Genomic DNA, 20,113 nt, shown 5'->3' with positions numbered 1-20,113 from the left:
GAGGCTAATAACAACAAACATAATATTATCTAGACAGTGTCGTTCACTGCACATAAGCTAAAAATAATAAACTTTCGATTTGAGGCGCGGTGTTGCACTGGAAGTAAAACAAGACCTTGAACTCGCTCGTATCAAAATGAATTGGTGCATTCCTTCAAACCTTGTGTAGATCATCGTTTGAATATTGTATATCGCAGGTTGTACAGCAGTTTTTTTATTTTTTTATTATTTGTCTCACAAACAATGTTGGCCCAAGTATTTGAAAATGCACAATAAATTCTTTATTTCTTTGTTTATTTGTTTATTTATTTATTTATTTATATATATATATATATATTTTTTTTTTTTTTTTTTTTTGGGGGGGGGAGCTTGTCTAGCTTTTGAATGTAGTAACAATCATGGTATTTCCAAATAATACACCGAGTCGTTAAAACAATGAATATTACATCTGACTCGACTGTTTTAAAGACAATGGACACTATTGGTAATTGTCAAAGACCAGTCTTCTCACTTGGTGTATTATATCTCAACATATGCATACAATTACAAACCTGTGAAAATTTGAGCTCAATTGGTCATCGATGTTACGAGATAATAATGAAGAAAAAAAAACACCCTTGCCACACGAAGTTGTGTGCGTTTAGATGGTTGATTTCGAGACTCAAATTCTAAACTTGAGGTCTCGAAATCAAATTCGTGGAAAATTACTTCTTTCTCGAAAACTATGTCATTTCAGAGGGAGCCGTTTCTCACAATGTTTTACACGCCATCAACCTCTCCCCATTACTCGTCAACAAGTTAGGTTTTATGCTAATAATTATTTTGAGTAATTACCAATAGTGTCCACTGCCTTAAAATACCGCGCTCAGTTTACTGTATAATAATGAGCGTTTCCGCTCGCCCTGTACTATTTTTAGACTTGGCCGGCACATGACATCTGCAAACCGTCCTAAAACTAAAGATACTATAAAAGTATCTTTGCTATCATCCTTCATTGGTTGGTTTTGTAGAAGCAAATGTGTTCAGCTGTTTTTAGCAAGGTTCAAAGCTGAATTTCGAAAGACTATTTTTTTTCATTTGCTGAGTTGAAGAGCTTGGTTGGGTTTCACAAAAAGAGTAAAAGACTAGTCTTATCTCGAGGAGTTGGGACGAGTTCTTAGGACCACCCTTATAAAGGAATACGTTGCCTTGGATCGGACGAGTTGGTCAAAACAAAAGCGTTTGTAACCGTTTTTTATATAATGCATATGGTTGGAAAGATGTTTTAAAAGTAGAATACAATGATCCACACATGTTTGCCTCGAAATTGCTTGGTTTTCCTTCTACTGTGCGAACTAACACCGTCGGCCATTTATGGGAGTCAACATTTTGACCCCCATAAATGGCCGGCGTGTTAGTCGACGAGGTAAAAGGAAAACCGCGCGATTTCAAAGCATGTTTGTGTGGATCATTGTATTCTACTTTTACAACATCTTTCTACCCAAATGCATTTTATAAAAAACGGTTACAAACGCTTTTCAAAGACCAACTCGACCGATCCAAGGCAACGTGTTCCTTTAAGTTCTTAATATCCCCTCGTGTATTTAATTTGTTGTGTTAACTTTCTCCTGAGTGGAGTAAACATGACTTGATTTATTTTTAAACAATTCTAAAGGATCATCATCACATCAATGAAAATGGAGCAAAACAAAAATTACGAAAATATAATTTCAAGGAACTGCTTAGAAAACAATTAAAGGTCAAGCCTTGCGGAACAACTTTGCCATTTTGGGCCTTGAAAACTATAAAGAGATGACTTACTGGGTCCAACTTTGCACAGACTTGTTATTTTAAGCGATTACTATTATGTTAAGATACACCAAGTGAGAACACTGGTGTTTTATACTTATATCCAAAGATGTCAAGTGTTTTTTGAAACAGCTATCCATTGCTCGTTATCAAAGTAAAACAGGTTCATAAAAACTGTATTTTATTTAGATTTGGTTATTTTTCAAATTTACAGCTTAAAATTGTCATTATGGTCTGTAAATTGCTCTCGAAACAGGATTTTAAAGCAACACATTTTGTTTTACCATTTTTCCCTCCAAATCGTGAAAAACATGCTGTAGATTTTACGAATCAATCTAATTTTGCTATGCTAACGTTTTAAAAATAGATAAATTCCACTTATTTGTTACAATATATCGCACATTTTGCCGTGTTTGAGTTTCAAGGGATAAACAATTCTATCCCTCCTACTTGTTGGTTGGTTTTGAGCAGCAAAGGATAAACAAATTTATCCCTTCCACTCACTTTTCAGCTTGATTTGAGCAACAAAGGATAAACCAATCTAATCCCTCCTTTTTCTTGCTAAGTTTGTGCACCCGATACTGAATTTGTTCTCCCAAAAATATTTTATAGAGAAAAACAGCAGAATTTCAACACTTTGAAAACATCTTCAAGAAAATTTGCTATATATTACCGAAAAAGGCAAAAAATAAAAAATCATAGTTAATTGTGAACCTGTTATAAGTTGTTATGCTAAAATCGTTGTTTTCAGTAATTATACCACGTGCGTCCAGTGAGGCCTGCCCTTTATAGGGGTCTTTTTGGAAATAACGCCTGAAAACTACTAGCGATGAAGCAGCTAATTATGCCTACTCTGCTGGTCTGGATAGACAGCTTTTAACTTAGAAGTACTGCGGTTATTATGGTCCCCAAATGTTTGAATCCGAAAGAAGCATTACCGCAGTAACGCTCCTCACAATTTGATTACAATCCAGGCATGCACACCCCCCCCCCCCCCCCCCGTATAATCACAACTGCCTAACTGACCTTTTGTATTGCCCTATTGTTGTTTTCGTAATGGTTTAATATAATTGAACATGCTTGCCACTTCTCATTGTGCTTGTCAGTTTTGATTACTTTTGTTATACCCTTATTTTCCAGGGAAGGGGTTATGTTGTTTTTGTTTTTTGTGAAATCTCTGACATTTAGGAATTTGGGTCGTGACAGGCAGTACTTTCAGCTGTTATAATATTATGTGTCTTGCACTTCTTGGAAGTACGTTTATATCTTTGACGTTTCAAAGATCGCTATTAGCAACCAAATAATATAGTTTGCCCCCCTTTCTGACTACCCACATCCCAAATGAAATTAACTGTCATATAATGTATCCCAACATACATCGAATATGGACTAGTTTTATTCAAACTACAGTGCAGCTGTTTAAATCTCTCTTCTTTAATTTGCATTTATTTTAAATCCATTCAACAAATAAAATACAACTCAGATACAACTCATTTTGTTCGGTGCTATACGTTATTATAACTACACTTTAAAATTTGTAAAGATAAAAAGGGATGTACATACACATAATGAAAAATATGCAAACATTTTATACAAAAATAAATCATAAATTTTGTTTTGTCAAAAACGAATGTTCTTTTTTTGCCGAACAGTACTTGGGGCCGCTCTTAATTAACTAGTAGCTCTAATTAAAATTTACAAAACCAGTTTTATGAAATAATACAACTACAAACTGCACAAAATAAACCTTTGACCATGGCCCAATTTCATAGAGCTGCTTAGCACAAAAATTTGCTTAGCATGAAATTTCTTCCTTGATAAAAACAGGATTACCAACCAAATATCCACGTGATTTTCAGGATAAGCAAACAACAGCTGAATACCAGTAACATGGAAAATACAACAAATTTAAATTTGGGTGGTAATCCTGTTCATGCTAAGCAAGTTTGTGTGCTTAGCAGCTCTATGAAATTGGGCCCCTATGTGAGCTGAAAATTTTACACAGTAAGGTGTCACATAATAAAATAGGCATCAACAATACTGCTAGACAAATAATATTATTTATTGCATAAACACATACATCATAAATCTATAAGTTAGTCTCGTAAAATTTGCAATCATGTCAACAAATAATCAAATGATACTTTTTAAAAACATCTTTAGTAATTACATACTTATTACTTTCGAAATTGATATTGTATTATACAATTCATCATGTAAAATCAAGTGATAAATAGTGAAATTGGTGCAGTAGTGCATCCTAGGAGTCAGTAACAGGTTGAGGGTGGGGGTTAGAACACCATACAACAGGGATGAAATTGTATCAAGATTAATCAATTACATGTACATGTACATGTATGTATAAACCACAGAAGACTGACTGAGTAATATGTACAGTACATGAAACAGTTTAGGGTTGAATGGCTTTTGAGTGAGTGCATTATTGTGCAGCCATCTTGAACTTCTCCCAGAAAATGGTATTCAAATCAAAACTCTGAAAAATAAGTCCCCTCCTGGTGTGATAATGAATATCACTGAATACAAATATGATTTAAGATGTTTAAAGGCACAAGGCACTTTTGTTAAATACTCAAAATAATTAATTTGTCACTCAAATAATAAAAGACTTGCCCTTTAGGCATCTGAAAGCACACACATTGTGCAACAACACACATTGTGCAACAAGGATGTTTTTCTTTCATTATTCTTTTGCACCAATTGTTATTTTATGCATATGATTATGTTAAGTTGCATCAAGTTTCGAGGCACGCAACTGTAACTTCACCCAAAAAAGAGGAATTTACAAAATTTCAATGATTTTATGTAGTATTTTTCAATTTTGAATGGTAAAACTGATCCGAGGAAAAGTTGCATGGTTGAAAGACTTTGTACGTCATATCAAATAGAAACCTGGAGGAAATGGTCACAAGGGCCTACTGTGAGGGAAATTTTGCCTCAAAAAAACTTGAAGGTAGAGTGAGAACAATGGTAAAGATGAAGGAATAACAATGAAAGTGAACCTGAAAACCAGAGAAAAAATCTGTCAAATCTTAAGGACTAAGCCCTAGTCACATGAGGCAACTATTGCAGGCAACTCAGAGGCGACCAGCTACTGTGCATGCTACAGGACCACTTTAGTAGCACATGAGTCATTTTTCAAAACAGTGTCTTAAGGATACCAATATGTGAACATTTAAAGGCATTGGACACTATTGGTAATTACTCAAAATAAATATTAGCATAAAACCTTTCTTGGTTACAAGTAATGGGGAGAGGTTGATAGTATAAAAACCGTGAGAAACAGCTCCCTCTGAAGTGACTTAGTTTTTGAGAAAGAAGTCATTTTCCATGAATTTGATTTCGAGACCTCAAGTTTAGAATGTGAGCTCGCGAAATCGAGCATCTGAAAGCACACAACTTCGAGTGACAAGGTGTTTTTTTCTTTCCTTATTATCTCGCAACTTCGACGACCAATTGAGCTCAAATTTTCACAGGTTTGTTATTTTATGCATATGTTGAGATACACCAAGTGAGAAGACTGGTCTTTGACAATTACCAATAGTGTCAAGTGTCTTTAAATGTGAATGTATTTAGTTCATAGCAGCTGCCTGGCACTGGTTGCCCGTAAATTGCCTTGTGTGACATAGGGGCTTATGCTTGATACAAATAAATAACTGATAAAAGTAAGTTACGAAGTCCCTATAGTCAAGAAGTGCAAAATAGTCTGGTTACCTTATAGTATAATGAAAACAGGCTTTGGTTGCTGCTTTAACAACACACAGGGCACATAACAAAAAGGTTCCATAAATACTACCGTTTCCAACCGGAAAACTTATCCACTAGTTGTCTAGTTAAATCCAAATAGTAGTTGGATTTATTTGGTCGATAGTCCAAATATTTGACCTTCCCGGTGTGTTTGGGGACAGCGCTCTCAATCTGCGTCCCCTCGTGCCACTCGTTAAATGATGTAATGGAAATAATAGGGGGACTGTAGTTCATGGCGGCGGTGAAGGCATTTTTGTAGTATTGCCCGTTTCGGCGTTCCTGCGTGTTCTTGGCGTTCCAGGGTCGGACTGCTACGTCGTCGTAACCCGGTCCAACGCTCGGGATGAAAATCATGGAGTTACGCTTCGCTGTGGTGGACAGAAACTTCCAGTTGTTCCAGTGGGACCCGAACGTGAACAGGTTCGACGCGAAGTACGTGTAAAACCCATCGAAGCCGCCTGTGAATAACTCAGTGTTATGTTTTTGCCCCACAAATAGCCCTATGATTACGGCGTCATAGTTGGTGTTGCGGATGCTCATTGGGGTGTTCTTCTTGAGGATTCGAGCCCAGGCTCGTGGGCTCGTTAGGTAGGAGTCATAGAGGTACACAAGGGGTAAGTCTGCGCCTTTGTGGTGGTACTTGTATAAGGCAGGGTGGTTCCCATATGTGTCAATGATGTACCTTAGATCGTTCAGGAAGGTCAACTCTGTTCGGTTCTTGTACGGCTCACTATGAAACGCCAGCTGTAATACAGTTTTGAAAAGCAAACACCAAATTATAGTTGGTAAACTTAATTTGTAAAGGTAAACTGAATTTGTAAAAGCTCTGTCAACTGAGTGAGAAGATCGAGGAGCGCCAGTTGCACCTTGCTGGTCACTTCCTACGGCACCACCCAGAGCTACCAGCCAATAAGTCATCATGTGCGAGCCCACTCACGGCAGGCGCGGCCCAGGAAGACCCACCAAGACCATGCTCAAGACCCTGACTGGAGACGCAGGAGTAAGCATTTCTGTTTTTTTCTATTTTTTATTCCCCCAAGACACGGCAACAGTAACCGATAACATTTTTTTCCCCAAGCGTCATAACTACAATAGAAACAGAAAAAGGGGCGTTAAACTAACCCCTCAATGCAAGACTTTGAAACACTAGATGGCAGAATTACCAGATAAATTTCCATTGCTTTTAATTCTGAGCATGTGCACATTTTCTTAGAACTATTGACTGGTAAGTCTGCTGCCACCTTGAGCAAGTTCAAGTGTGCACCATGGTTAAAAGGTCGACCATTGGTTGACTACTGTGGTCGAACATCATTTTGATACCAGCTCGACCCATGGTTTCTTCAGTCAGTGATCCTGTGACCATGTTCCATGCTAACCTGTGTATAGCGCAGATGGGAACCAGTGACAATGAAAAACGAGGAAGGCGATGGAGTGTGATAACAGGGTACCAATGGTTGACTAGACTTCCACAAGAGTCGTTCGAGTGAGTGCATCAATGCGCACATGTACGTTTGCAGGTCAGTAGTCAACCTAATGTGCGGACTCGAACTAGCATCACAAAAAGCCTCCAGTTGAGATGAAGCCAGTCTACTTACCTTGAGGTCATATTTATGGCAGGCGTTTAGTAGCAGGGGAACCAGGTCATCACTTGGCAAACCAGCGTCGTCAGCTTTGTTAGGTGGGTACCATGACAACACAAGCACACCTGCATGTTGTAGGAATTCAGACAAAATCTTCATAAAAACAGTAGTGTCAGTTGCTCTAGAATTAAATGCAACAAGCGGAATATTGTAAAAGCTGACACTAGAAACTTAGGGCCAGATATCTGACCTTACAACTTTTCTGATAGAAATTCTTGAAGGCAGCCAGTGGGAATCGCGATAAAGTCTATTACATGTAGTAATGAATTTTAGAGTGACTTGACTGTGTTGTCTAGTGTACAAGTTTATAGTTACAATGTAGGGCCTACCAATTAAGTTTGAGAAACGTCTTGCACCAAGACTACCCAATTAAATTTGAATTCCTCAAATTTGAATTCCTCAGACTAGGCCTATAGAGACAGTTGCTATAAATGTCAAATGATTCAAGGCAAGAATTTGCATAGCAACCTCCTAATCAGCAGACCCTGGTATACATGTACCATTGTGCCATGAAATGGTGTTCACCGTGTCTTACGATACAACCCAAAAGCTAGTCTTGGTGCAAGACGTTTCTCGTTTTTCATTTACGCACAGCGCGGCCAACTCACCAATATCGCCCGCACCGACTCACCTGGCTTAGTCCACTGGGTAGTTAGTGGAATAAGTCATGTGAGTCGGTGCGGGCGATGTTGGTCAGTTGGTCGCACTGTGCGTGAAAGAAAAACGAAAAACGTCTTGCACCAAGACTACCCAAAACCTGCCCCTAATAATGTGACAAAGCACCTGTCTTCAATAGTCTGAGAAATTCAATTAAGTGGTAATTTGTGATCAAGCACATCATTGTACCAGACAATATTCAAATCGAACATGCAAATGGTTTATTGCTGTGGGTGCCGATGTTTATTTTGAGGCCTGCAAAAGTAAGTTTCAAACACAACCAGTGTCTTTGAAAACGACGGGTTCACTGATTTTCACTCTCACCGGTTCCAGCTATTCTCATCTGTTGCATATGTTGATCAATCACGTAGGGATCCCTGGAACTGTAACCGCCAAGCGCCGGGTAGAAACTAGCACCGATATCATCCGGTGGTACGTGTCCCTCCGTCGAAAACTTGCTGGCGATCTTTTTATCCCAGTGCCTGAGTCTGTCGTGGTTCCAGTGAACATACCTCCCATCGAATTTCGGATTACCGTACCAAGGATAGTAGAAAATGTGGACATTATAATTTGGGAGGGGTACGGCGCTAATGTTAAACTTGTTCAGTTTGGCATCGGGTGAGGGGTTGATTCCTGGAACGGGCGGTAGTTTGTTTTCCAGCTTTGGAATCGGAAAGATAACATTATTGTTGTCCATGTGTTGGTCATGTTTTCTGTCAATTCTGGCTTCTTCAAATGCTTTGAGTTTTTCTTTGAGTTCAATTGCTTGCTGTTGTATTTTCAAACTGTCCTTCAGAGCGGCTTGGTGCACTTTGAATTCATCGTCCTGTTTGGATTCTTCTTTTGTGATTCTCCCGATGGCTAGAAAGCAGCCGATCAAGAAGACGATGACTATGGTTGCTGCGATACATCTCAGAGATTGAAAGGATCTACGTGTCAACATCTTAGTGGAGTTGATTTTGTCTTCGTAGAGGATCAGCTGTGCTCAATGTAGATTCCTTCACTATGCAGCTTCAATACAATTCTCATTGTTCCTGCATGAAGAACAAAAATGCTTTTACATACAATCAAAATGGACATCCCATAGAAGCCCAACACAAATGCAGACTTCAGGGGCTCTCCCCTCCCCCCCCCCATACTATAAATTTAAAAAAAACCTTCCCTTTGCATTTTTGAACAAAAATGTATGTTTTTAAAATGTTGTACAGAGCCCATGTATACGTGGTCTAGGATTACTCTAGGCTGTTAGGTGCAGAAGTGAATAATAATATGGAGCTCAATAAATCTAGTTTAATGCTCTTTTATGGTAATAATATACAACGAACACAACAATTGATACAGGACTCGCTCGAGTTTGCACAATAGACCGTATGATGTCAGGCATGGAATTGAACTGGCCATAAATGTATATAGTGCCCAGTGTTCAGAAATGTCCCTTAGTTTTGTTTAGGATTTACTTTAGATTTTCAAAAAATAAAAATGGCCTTGCACTTTGCATGAAACTCCTGGATTGAAACATCACACACACAGTCACACTTCGTTTGTTGTTTCGTAAATTGTTATAAAGTTCACATTCTTCAATTCTTGCAAACTGCATGGGGTTGGCAAAGCTATTCCCTTTCCACTGTGGCCCGGTTGATCAACCCAAAGTCAAAACATTGACTGTGAGACCAGCGAATTATTGCATGATTGTGACTGTCCTCCATCCATACGTATCAAACGTAGTCCATCGTGTGCATTTTATTATCCCACCGAATGACCAAACAAAGTAATGAATTCATGAATTGATTGTTGAACAATGATTTGTTTTGACACCAAGTACAACTCGGAATGACAGTGGAAAAACTTATGTTATAGTCAAGAAAATAGGATCATTTTGCAAAAGGTACAAAAACACATTTTATTAATACCTGAAATGAAGAGGAAGAAATTGGGGCGTGCAACAACGAACGATCACGATCTTCTTTCTTGCCTCATTTGTTGATGATATACCGCCCTCTGTAGTTGGAACGTCGCATTACAAAAAAAAATTCAACACAAAAATCCTCCGACCTGAAATCTGAAATCAACAGAGGGCGTCCTAAAAAAATCTGAAACCTAGACTCCCATAACATTATTGTTTGTACTTTGCGAACTGGGTACCAGTCTGAGCCACTCAATTACGTTATGGCGTTGCCAATGGTGCTCGGTCACAACACGTATCGATTTGTGTGCAAAGAAAAGTCATTAAATAAACAATAAACCATTATGACTAACGTTTAATGCACCGGATCTCCATTCTTGTGCTTATATATGAACCATTGCTGATGCCGACTATTCAAAGAATACAGATTGGGTATCTAATTGACACGGAAATTGAGAGAAAAGTGGATTTCCGTGACATGTTTTTTTAGAAATTAGATGACTGACACTGAACTGTGACTTTATTAGAACGCGAATAATGCCAGGTGTCAACGCTGAAGTGATAAGTCAAGTGAGACTGCTGTGAAAAGTGAGTGATTAGTTAACAATACATGGTTAAGTTAAGGAAACTCAAGTTAAGTCTGCCTCTGGCATACTTCTAGAAACTATTAGTAGGCCTATAAGGCTCCCCTGTGAGCCTTTATTAATTATAATTATAGGGGTCTCATGAAATGAGTCATATTTAGGGAAATTAGGGCCTCCTTTATTTTTATAACGCTAAACGTTTTTCAAATAAGCGTTGATGGGTGAAAGTTTTACGACCGTTAGCCAGCCAGAACTGAAGTTTCCTGTGTACTGTACACCAGTTCCCACCCAACTCAATATACATTCATAATGCTTGTATTTCCTTTTTGTTGAGTGAAATTAAAAAACATCGTCAAAAAATACAATTTTCTGCTCGGTACTGTTGTTTTCCTGCCGCATTATATCATTACGGTTAAAAAAGTGGTCCAAAATCCAATGATTAGATTAAAACAGTAATAATGTTTTTTGAATAAAGTGTTCTTTAATCATTTCCCCTCTTCAGGTTTATGATTTTCTGAAGGATTGAACCAATTATTAGAGTGTATCTTGACGCAAACACAACGGATCTTCAGCCGTAATGGCAGGGGTGGAGACTGCAAATGAGCCTGCCCAACATGATATGAAACGAACTGATTCCATGAGCTCAATCGATAAAGAGATAGATTTACTGATGAGAGATGGAGAAAGTGAGGACACGGCTACGGACTCACAGGTAAAGCCCCCATCACATAAAACTCTTTCTCACTACGTTCTAGAAAAATGTAGCCAAACCGGCTTAAACAGGAAAACCTTTGGTAATTGTCAAAGACCAGGACCCACTTTCATGACTCTGCTTACTGCCAACTTCTGCACTTTTAATCACCTTTTTCCTCTTGTGTGCACACCCACAGGGTCCATTTGTACATGTAGCATTATGGAAAGGTTTGCGGTAACACCATGTAATGACTATCTCTAGTGAGTTGGGGTGGTTCTGAAAAGAACCGTTGGTTTCAACTCAACGTTTCTAATGAGTTGGGTTGGTTCTGAAAATGCTCTGATCGTCTTCTGGAGCCAGAAGACGATCAGAGCATACTGATTGAAACACTGAGTTGAAACCAACGGTTCTTTTCAGAACCACCCCAACTCATTAGAGATAGTCATTACATGGGATGGTGTTACCGCAAACCTTTCCATATCGTATTTCCACCATGCAAAGTTTCAAATCCTACTTGTAGCATTTTCATCTCATTTACAAACAGACCCAACTCATTACCAGAACTGCTGACCTAGGGGGTCAAATAAAAGACATTTTTCCAACCAAAACTTTGAGATCTAGCAAGATAAAACTCGTTTTACTATGCCCTGTGAACATATTTTTAATCTTACATGTACAATGTTGTACACACCGTTTTTAAAATAAAAACAATTATATTTTCCAGGAGCTTAAAAACATGCAACTAAAATCATTGTAAACTTCATTAATGGCCGCTTAGTCCTTAACCAATGATTAAATAAATATAATTCTCTTGATGCTTTCTTCTGGTTAAAGATCCTCAAGTGAGTTCTGTATGTCAGGTTTTATTACCAAAAGGTGTCTTTTCATAACATGTACTTCCTAAAATGAGAATATTTACTCCTTGTATTTACAGACATTTTAACAGCAAAGACCCTCATCACTGTTTGAAAAAGATGATGCTGGTACTATTTGTTTTCGTTTATAATCCAGTTTTGATAAAGCGCTTTTCACACCCGGGCTTCTCAAAGCACTTCTAGCATTGTTGACCCTCGGGTCATTTGGCCATTTAATTAGTTCTTTAAACCATTTCAGCTCCCTGGGGAGTATGCAGCCTGTGCATCAAATGTGCACTACTAAGCTTACTCAATCACAACAACCATCTACATAACACTTACAGGTACCCATTTCCCTATTCGAGGAGAGAAGCAATTATAGTGTCTTGCTCAGTGGCACTTGTAAGTGTCATGACCGGAACTCAAACCCACACTCTACTGAACAGAAACACCAGAGATGGAGTTCGGTGCTCTAATCTGCTCGGCCACAACACCCCATGAAGTACTAGGTTTTTTTCATTTACTTTATTTCTACAATTCTTTGCAGGAAGGAGGTCAGGATGAACTTTATTCCAGATCAGAGTCCAGACATGCCAGACGAGAAGAGCCGTCGTCACAATATCCATTGAAGGAGGAAAGCACAGAGAGACATGAAACAGTCAGTGGGAACGAAGACTATGAACATGAAACAGCCTCAGATGATGAGTTGTCAGATGAGCAGAAGCTCCTTGAGTTGGAGTTACAGAAGCTGAAGGATGAGGGTTTCCTGCCGATGGACGATCCGCCGGAGTACGACATCGCCAGCCGAGTTCGAGAGTTAAACGAGCAGCTCAGGGCAGAGGGAGAGATCCCAGAGAGGACAGATCGTAAGGTAACGTTCAGTGAGAAGGTCATCGCGGTTGAGTTTCATGACGATGAGGAGGATTTTGAAACGGAACCGGATGTCGAAAGTGATAACACCGCAAGTGAAAATGTAGACAGTGAAGCAGCACCATCCTCAGAAGTCGTCACAGATCCAAATGACATTGAGGTCGCGAAGCTAACACTGGACGATGAGGAAAAAGCATCTGAAATTGAAACAAAAGACAGTGACAATCAGAGAAGTTCAAAGAATAACGGACAAAGCCCAAGAGGGCCTGATGAGAAGATACTGATCGAGAGGGATGGTAAGTTTGAATTCATCAACGTTAAAGACCTCAGCTATGATGAGAGACAGTCTATGGGACTTGAAGTATTACCAGACGAGACTGATCAACGTAAACAAGATCCGGTTACCCCGAATGGCCACGGTGACGCCCCCATCCCAGAAGAAACCACACCTCACAAGACGACAAACCAGCTACAGCCAACGCCTCCATCTAAGCCTCGTCCATCGACGGCGACAGACAGCACAGGGCTGCATCGGACGCAGCTTCCACCCCGACGGATCCAGTCAGCGCGCACGCAGAGAGAGTCCACCACGTCATGGTCAGTGACTTACACCGGGCACAGTAAGTACGGCTTGACACCAGAGCAGAAGGAACACAAGAAAGAGCAGCTGAGAGCAAGAATGCAGAAGGAGCAGGAGGAGAGGAAAGCCGCTGAGGAAGAGCAACGTAAGAAACAAGAGGAGGCAGAGAGTGCCTTCCAGGCGTGGCTGCAGAACAAACAAGACAGTCAGAAGCAGAGGAGGCAGTCTGAGAAAGACCAGAAGAGGCATGGCGGAGAGAAGAAGGTACATGTTTTCAAGATAAATTCTATTTTGATGATTTAGTCTGTGTTTGCCTCAACAGACAACATTATGGCGTGTCATGGCCATGCTGTCCAATGAATCGGTCTCAAGTTCTATTGGTTGTTTATCAGACTGTGGGTTCAAATCCCAGTCATGACACTTTACCACAAATTGCTTCTCTTAACCCAGGTGTATAAATGGAAACCTGTAAGGGCAGAGAAGGTATAATCAGCCCCAGCGATTGTGCAAGCAACTTGAGGCTTTATGGTTGGAGTTAAGAAACTTTGTGGACTCTGACCAGTGGTCATCTATTAAATGTCACACTAAACCGTTACAAGACTCGCCTTATTCCATCCCTGGTTTAATCTTATCAACAAACAATAGCTTGTATTTTTGTTGTCTTGGTTTTTTTTTTACTGTTTTCGTTGTGCAATGTTGTCCTGATCTGATAATGGACAGCACTTTGATAAGTTTGTCTTTTGGTATTATTCTGGGTCTTATTTTGCTCTTTTATCTTTGGTGTTTGTTTCGAATATTTCTGCTTTTTTATCGTATTAACTACCTTTTGTACATTAACAACAATATTTCAGATTTGTTTACTGCAAGCGTCTGTGTAATAGATATTGATGAAATAGAAATAGACCATTAATAATAACTATTATATTTACTAATTTTTGTCTACAGGATCAGGGCAACACCGATGACAACTATCAGGACTGGCTTCAGATGAAACAGAGCCAGGCCAAGCGAGAGAGAAAACTCCGGAAACAAGCAGAGCAGGAGAAGGTCAACGGGTTCTATATACGCGACCGCAAAGATTGTGACCAGGCCTTCAAACAGTAAGTAGTTCACACAGCACTAGGAAGCACTAGGCTCAAGTTCATAGAGCTGCTTAAAGACACTGGGACACTATTGTTAATTGTCAAAGACTAGCCTTCACAGTTGGTGTATCTCAACATATGCATAAAATAACAAACCTGTGAAAATTTGAGCTCAGTCGGTCATCGAAGTTGCGAGATGATAATGAAAGAAAAATAACCCTAAAAATAACGAAGTTGTGTGCATTTAGACGGTTGATTTCGAGAACTCTTAGTTCTAAATCTGAGGTCTCAAAATCAAATTCGTGGAAAATTATTTCTTTCTCGAAAACTATGGCACTTCAGGAGCCGTTTCTCACAATGTTTTATACCATCAACCTCTCCCCATTACTCGTCACCAAGAAAGGTTTTATGCTAATAATTATTTTGAGTAATTACCAATAGTGTCCACTGCCTTTAAAGACACTGGACACTATTGGTAATTACTCAAAATAATTGTTGGCATCAAAACTTTCTTGGTATCGAGCAACGGAGAGCTGTTGATAGTATTTAAATCATTGTGAGAAACAGCTCCCTCTGAAGTAATGTAGTTTTTGAAGAAAGAAGTAATTTTTCACTAATTTGGTTTCAAGATCTCAAAATTAGACTTTGAGGTCCTGAAATCAAGCATCTAAAAGCACACGACTTCCAGTGACAAGAGTGTTTTTTCTTCCTGATTATCTCGCAACTTCGACGACCAATTAAGTTCAAATTTTCACAGGTTTGTTATGTTCCATGACAGGTTTGTGATGATCAGGTTTGTTATTTTTGTACATATGTTGAGATACACCAAGTAAGAAGACTGGTCTTTGACAGTTACCAAAGGTGTCCAGTGTCTGCAATCAGAGAATATTCCTTAAAATTTGTTTGCTAAGCAGAAAAAGCAGGATACTAGAACCAGATGGTACAAATGATAAGGTATTTTGACTCATAACCTTATTCTGCCACTAGCTTATTTTGCCAATAGCTACCAGGCAATCTTACAGGTCTAGTTGGCGAGACAGTGCTCTAGAATTGCTAAGGTCATTGGTTCATTCGGGGAAAGTACAAAGTAGACAGTGCTAACACATATTGGTGTATATGGGTAAAACATATTCTTTATCCCCGATGCAAACTTAACATCTACTAAACCTTACTCTGGTAATCAGAATTGATCGATCAATTAGGCTCCACCCACGGTGCACGTGTGAGCAAGAACACTTCAGCCTCTCCAAGCCATTCTGAACAACTCTGCCGAGCGTGACAAGCATACGCGCACGCATGTCGGACCTTATTTTGTCAGACTTTTGGTTGCGCAATGGGTCGTGATTGGTCAATACGCAATAGGGTGGAGCTTAATGGATCGGTCTATTGTTTGGGGTTAGCTACATGTACTTTTGTGCTTATAAGCGGTTCTGTGAAATTGGGCCCTGATTAATGGATTTTTAAAATTTGTCAATTTTATGAATTCCGCATTATTTTACAACAAACAAAATTCATTTTCTGTATTTTCTTTAGATGGGTGAGGTCGAAAAATGATCAACTCCGCAAAGAGCGTTCCCTAAAGAGATCCAATGCCAGCATCAGCAAACAGCTCGCTCAACAATCGAGGAAATCCAAGAACCTAGCCAAGGCTCTGGAAACGGCACAGATTTATAGATACACAGACTGGTATGGCTACAGATTCTAAACTCTTAAATATTAGGCATGATTCAATCGTTGGTGTCTTCAAGGACCAGATTTATTCCACTCCACTAAGTTTCAGTTAAAGGGATGCAACTACCAAAGGTGTCTGGGGGTCGATTTCACAAAGAGTTAGGACTAGTCCTAACTTAGGACTAGTCCTAGGAGATATTAAAAACGTATGGCTAGTCCTAAGTTAGGACAAGTAACTCGTCCTAACTCAAGATAAGACTAGTCTTAACTCTTTGTGAAATCCACCCCAGGGGTCAATTACACAAAGAGTTAGGACTAGTTCTAACTTAGAACTAACCTAGGACTACAATCCCGGCCATATCTCATTGGGCCCCCCCCCCCCCCGCCCCCTTTTAATGTTGTTTCTGATTGCGCGGTCTTCTGCGTTACAGTCAACCATGAGCAGAGGGATGGGGGAGAGAATATTTCTTGTCAGGGGGAAGTGGACATGGTTTTATGTAACGTTGGGAATGGATGGCCCAAGCATTTTAGCCAGGATTGTAGTCTTAGGAGATATTAAAAAGGTATGGCTAGTGCTAAGTTAGGACGAGTACAAGTCCCCCTACGTGTACATGTATGTAAGTTGAGATGAGACGAGTCTTTTTTTTTCTTTTCTTTTTTCTTTTGAGTGGAGCTCTAAGACTCCGTTTATTCGTCACCAGTGAAAACAAAGTTCAAACAACTTCAATGGAACATTAACACATACTGTTAGAACAATACATTAAGGATACAAGAGGCTAGTTAAAAGACAATGAACAAAGGTGATATTACATATCAAACAACAAGAACATCAAAACATGATAAAAAGCAGTTTTGTGAAATCCACCCCTGTACAGCTGTACAGCTACCTTTAAAATTGATCCCTCTGATGCTGAGTCATGCCACTGCCAAGACTGCTGACCATAGAGTTGGGTGTTGTGGTCTTATGATGTACATGTAAGGCCATTTAAGACGCTGCACAGCTGTTGCTAAGGGTACATTGCCAAGGGCAGCCTATGCTTCAGTGCTTGTTAACATGGTGATTAGGCTATAGTCAATACTTTAATCATGGCCTACACGTACATGGATGGATACGATATGAATCAATATTCATTATTTGTACTACTCATTGGAAATGGGAATAAAACTATGTTGTTGTTGTTGTTCAGGGTTTTTTTAAGGGGGGGGGGGCCTCTCTTCTATAAACTTGATAAAATTGCCAAACAAAGGCACTAGTTACACCATACCCACAAAGGTTTAATAAAGTTGAATTTGTAATTTTGTGTACATTGTACATGGATATGTAAAGATAGACTAATACCGATAAGGTATTATGTTCCCAGTCGGACACAAATGTATTTTTAGTTATGGTAGATTGTTGGAATAGAGTGAAATCTAGGCACTATGTGCTTAACATAAAAAGTGTAACCTTTCCTTACATACACTATTCAATGGGAGACTTTGGAACGCTAGGTGGCAGCAGACTTACCAGGTAAATTGCCATTGTTTACGTAGTTCCGAGCATGTGCACATTCCCGAGAGCAATGGATTTTACCTGGTAAGTCTGCTGCCACCAAGCGTCCCAAAAGTCTCCCATTAATTCCTTTCACCTTTCAGCTAATCACAGGGCCAGTTGATCAATTTGCAGTTTGAACTAGTGTTTCATTATGTTTCTTTTACATGTAAGTCACGAACAAACACGGTCAGCCATTTTGTGGAATCAAAACTTTTACTCCATAAAATGGCCCACCGTGTTTGTTCGCAAAATAAAGTAAACCCATTAAACTTTGAAGCATGTTCGAGTGGACTTTTATATTCTACTTTTAAATTATCTATCTAACCATTATATGCATTCCATAGCAAACGGTTGCAAATGCTTTTCAAAGACCAACTCGACCGATCAAAGGCAACGTGTTCCTTTAAAGGCAGTGGACACTATTGGTAATTACTCAAAATAATTATCAGCATAAAATCTCATTTGGTAACGAGTAATGGTGAGAGGTTGATAGTATAAAACATTGTGATAAACAGCTCCTTCTGAAGTGACAAAGTTTTTGAGAAAGAAGTAATTTTCCACAAATTTGATTACGAGACCTCAAGTTTAGAATTTGAGGTCTCGAAATCAAGCATCTGAAAGCACACAACTTGGTGTGACAAGAGTGTTATTTTCTTTCATAGTTATCTCGCAACTCCGACGACCAATCGAGCTCAAATGTTCACAGGTTTGTTATTTTATGCATATGTTGAGATACACCAAGTGAGAAGACTGGTCTTTGACAATTACCAATAGTGTCCACTGTCTTTAAGGTTAAGTATGGTATTGACAAGGTATCTAGATGAGTTTTTGGTAAATTGACTGCGCTTTTCCCAATTTAAAAATTGTGTATGGATGTGAATACATGTAATATGACATGTTCTATCTTGGCCTCTTTTTACACTTTCATTCTGTTTTTATAGCAAAACAGCTCATTTCACTTGCTTTTCCCCAAGTTTGATTTTCCAGTTAGGCTGTTTTGTCATGGAAGTGTCTGTTGCTTTGCCTTGCTGAAAATTTCCAAGATATATGTACAGTGGGGATTTGAAAACTGCTACACTGGTATTTCAATTATTTTTCTCTAAGGAGGTAGGCCTACCATGTACTGCATTAACATTAATGAAAAAGTCGACCTGGATGCTTTTGAACTGTTATTTTCAAATTCAGATCAAATGTTGCTGTCAGATTTCTTGAGATACATGTTCATCACTTCAAACTACAGTGTTGATAAATTGAAAGTACTTGTACAAGTTTAACTTTTATGTTTAGATCAAAAGCTGCTGTCACAATTCTTTAAATACATACACATCACTTAAAGGCAGTGGACACTTTAAGTAATTACTCAAAATAATTATTAGCATAAAACCTTTCTTGGTGACTAGTAATGGGGAGAGGTTGATGGTATAAAACATTGTGAAAAACGGTTCCCTCTGAAGTGATGTAGTTTTCAAGAAAAGAAGTAATTTTCTATGAATTTGATTTCGAAACCTCAGATACAGAATTTGAGTTTTCAAAATCAAGCATCTGAAAGCGCACAACTTGGTGTGACAAGGTCGTTTTTTTTCTTTCATTATTATCTCGCAACTTCAACGACTGATTGACATCAAATTTTCACAGGTTTGTTATTTTATTCATATGTTGAGATACACCAAGTGAGAAGACTAATCTTTGACAATTACCAATAGTGTCCAGTGTCTTTAAATACATACACATCACTTAAAACTACAGTATTTATAAATTTAGTACATGTACAAGTTCAACTTTTATGTTTTGCTTTTGCTTGTTTGTGTTTTCTTTCTATGCTTTGGATGCATATTAATAGGTTTTTCTCCAATAGCTACATTTAAATTACAAACAATCATTCTACAGTTAATTTTCATAATTACCCAAAGAAAATTATTCATTTATTTATGACAATATTATTTCCCGAAATAGTTCCTCTTTTGTGCCAAAAATTAGTATAATGCTGATTTTGTGAGATGTGTTTTCTTTATGTAGCCTTTACAGTTTTTAAGAATTGTCTTTTTATTTCCTATAGAGTTTCATGTTTGCTTTCACAGGTTGTTCCTGATTAAATTATAGATTACTAAATTATTTTAAAAAGGAATGAATGTGAACTGTTGCTTTCTTTGTGATTTGAGTCTAGTGTTTCGGGAAGACCATTATTTTTTGTTTGACCTCAAAGCAAAAAGGTTGTAGAGAAAAGGGATATTTTGAAGCCAGAACTTTTGCAGAGTCGACATCTGGTTTCAATGGACCCTGCCCATTTCTTTCTGGCTCCATCGTCATCCAACATGCTGGGGGACAGGTCAAATCAACATTTTTCCCTTAAAGGGTGTATGTAACTTTTGTAGGACAAAAAAACACAATGTTCACAGATTTACACTAAACTTACACAGTTTGAAGATAATGATAGTCGAAAGCTTCCCTGAAAATATTAGTTGCTGAGGTGCTGTAGTTTTTGTGAAATGAG

The 20,113-nt window shown here is 38.6% G+C and overlaps 2 protein-coding genes across 2 annotated transcripts; one reads left to right on the top strand and one right to left on the bottom strand.

The window, feature by feature from the left end:
• Positions 1-1,542: 1,542 nt before the first annotated feature.
• On the bottom strand, positions 1,543-9,833 carry LOC139947448 (glycoprotein endo-alpha-1,2-mannosidase-like). The gene is made up of 4 exons (XM_071945357.1): positions 9,761-9,833; positions 8,175-8,884; positions 7,149-7,258; positions 1,543-6,297 (listed from the first exon to the last, which is right to left on the bottom strand). The coding sequence occupies exons 2-4, from the start codon at positions 8,791-8,793 to the stop codon at positions 5,599-5,601; spliced, it is 1,428 nt and encodes a 475-aa protein (XP_071801458.1). The 5' UTR covers positions 8,794-8,884; positions 9,761-9,833; the 3' UTR covers positions 1,543-5,598.
• Positions 9,834-10,032: 199 nt separating this feature from the next.
• Positions 10,033-19,527, top strand: LOC139947213 (uncharacterized). Its single transcript, XM_071945081.1, has 5 exons — positions 10,033-10,341; positions 10,840-11,049; positions 12,433-13,599; positions 14,281-14,435; positions 15,951-19,527. The coding sequence occupies exons 2-5, from the start codon at positions 10,915-10,917 to the stop codon at positions 16,120-16,122; spliced, it is 1,629 nt and encodes a 542-aa protein (XP_071801182.1). The 5' UTR covers positions 10,033-10,341; positions 10,840-10,914; the 3' UTR covers positions 16,123-19,527.
• The last annotated feature ends 586 nt before the right edge of the window (positions 19,528-20,113 follow it).

The sequence above is a fragment of the Asterias amurensis genome, chromosome 14, assembly GCF_032118995.1.
Source record: "Asterias amurensis chromosome 14, ASM3211899v1".
Classification (NCBI taxonomy): domain Eukaryota; kingdom Metazoa; phylum Echinodermata; class Asteroidea; order Forcipulatida; family Asteriidae; genus Asterias; species Asterias amurensis.
Note: the sequence above shows the minus strand (reverse complement) of the source record. Positions and strands in the feature narration are given on the sequence as shown.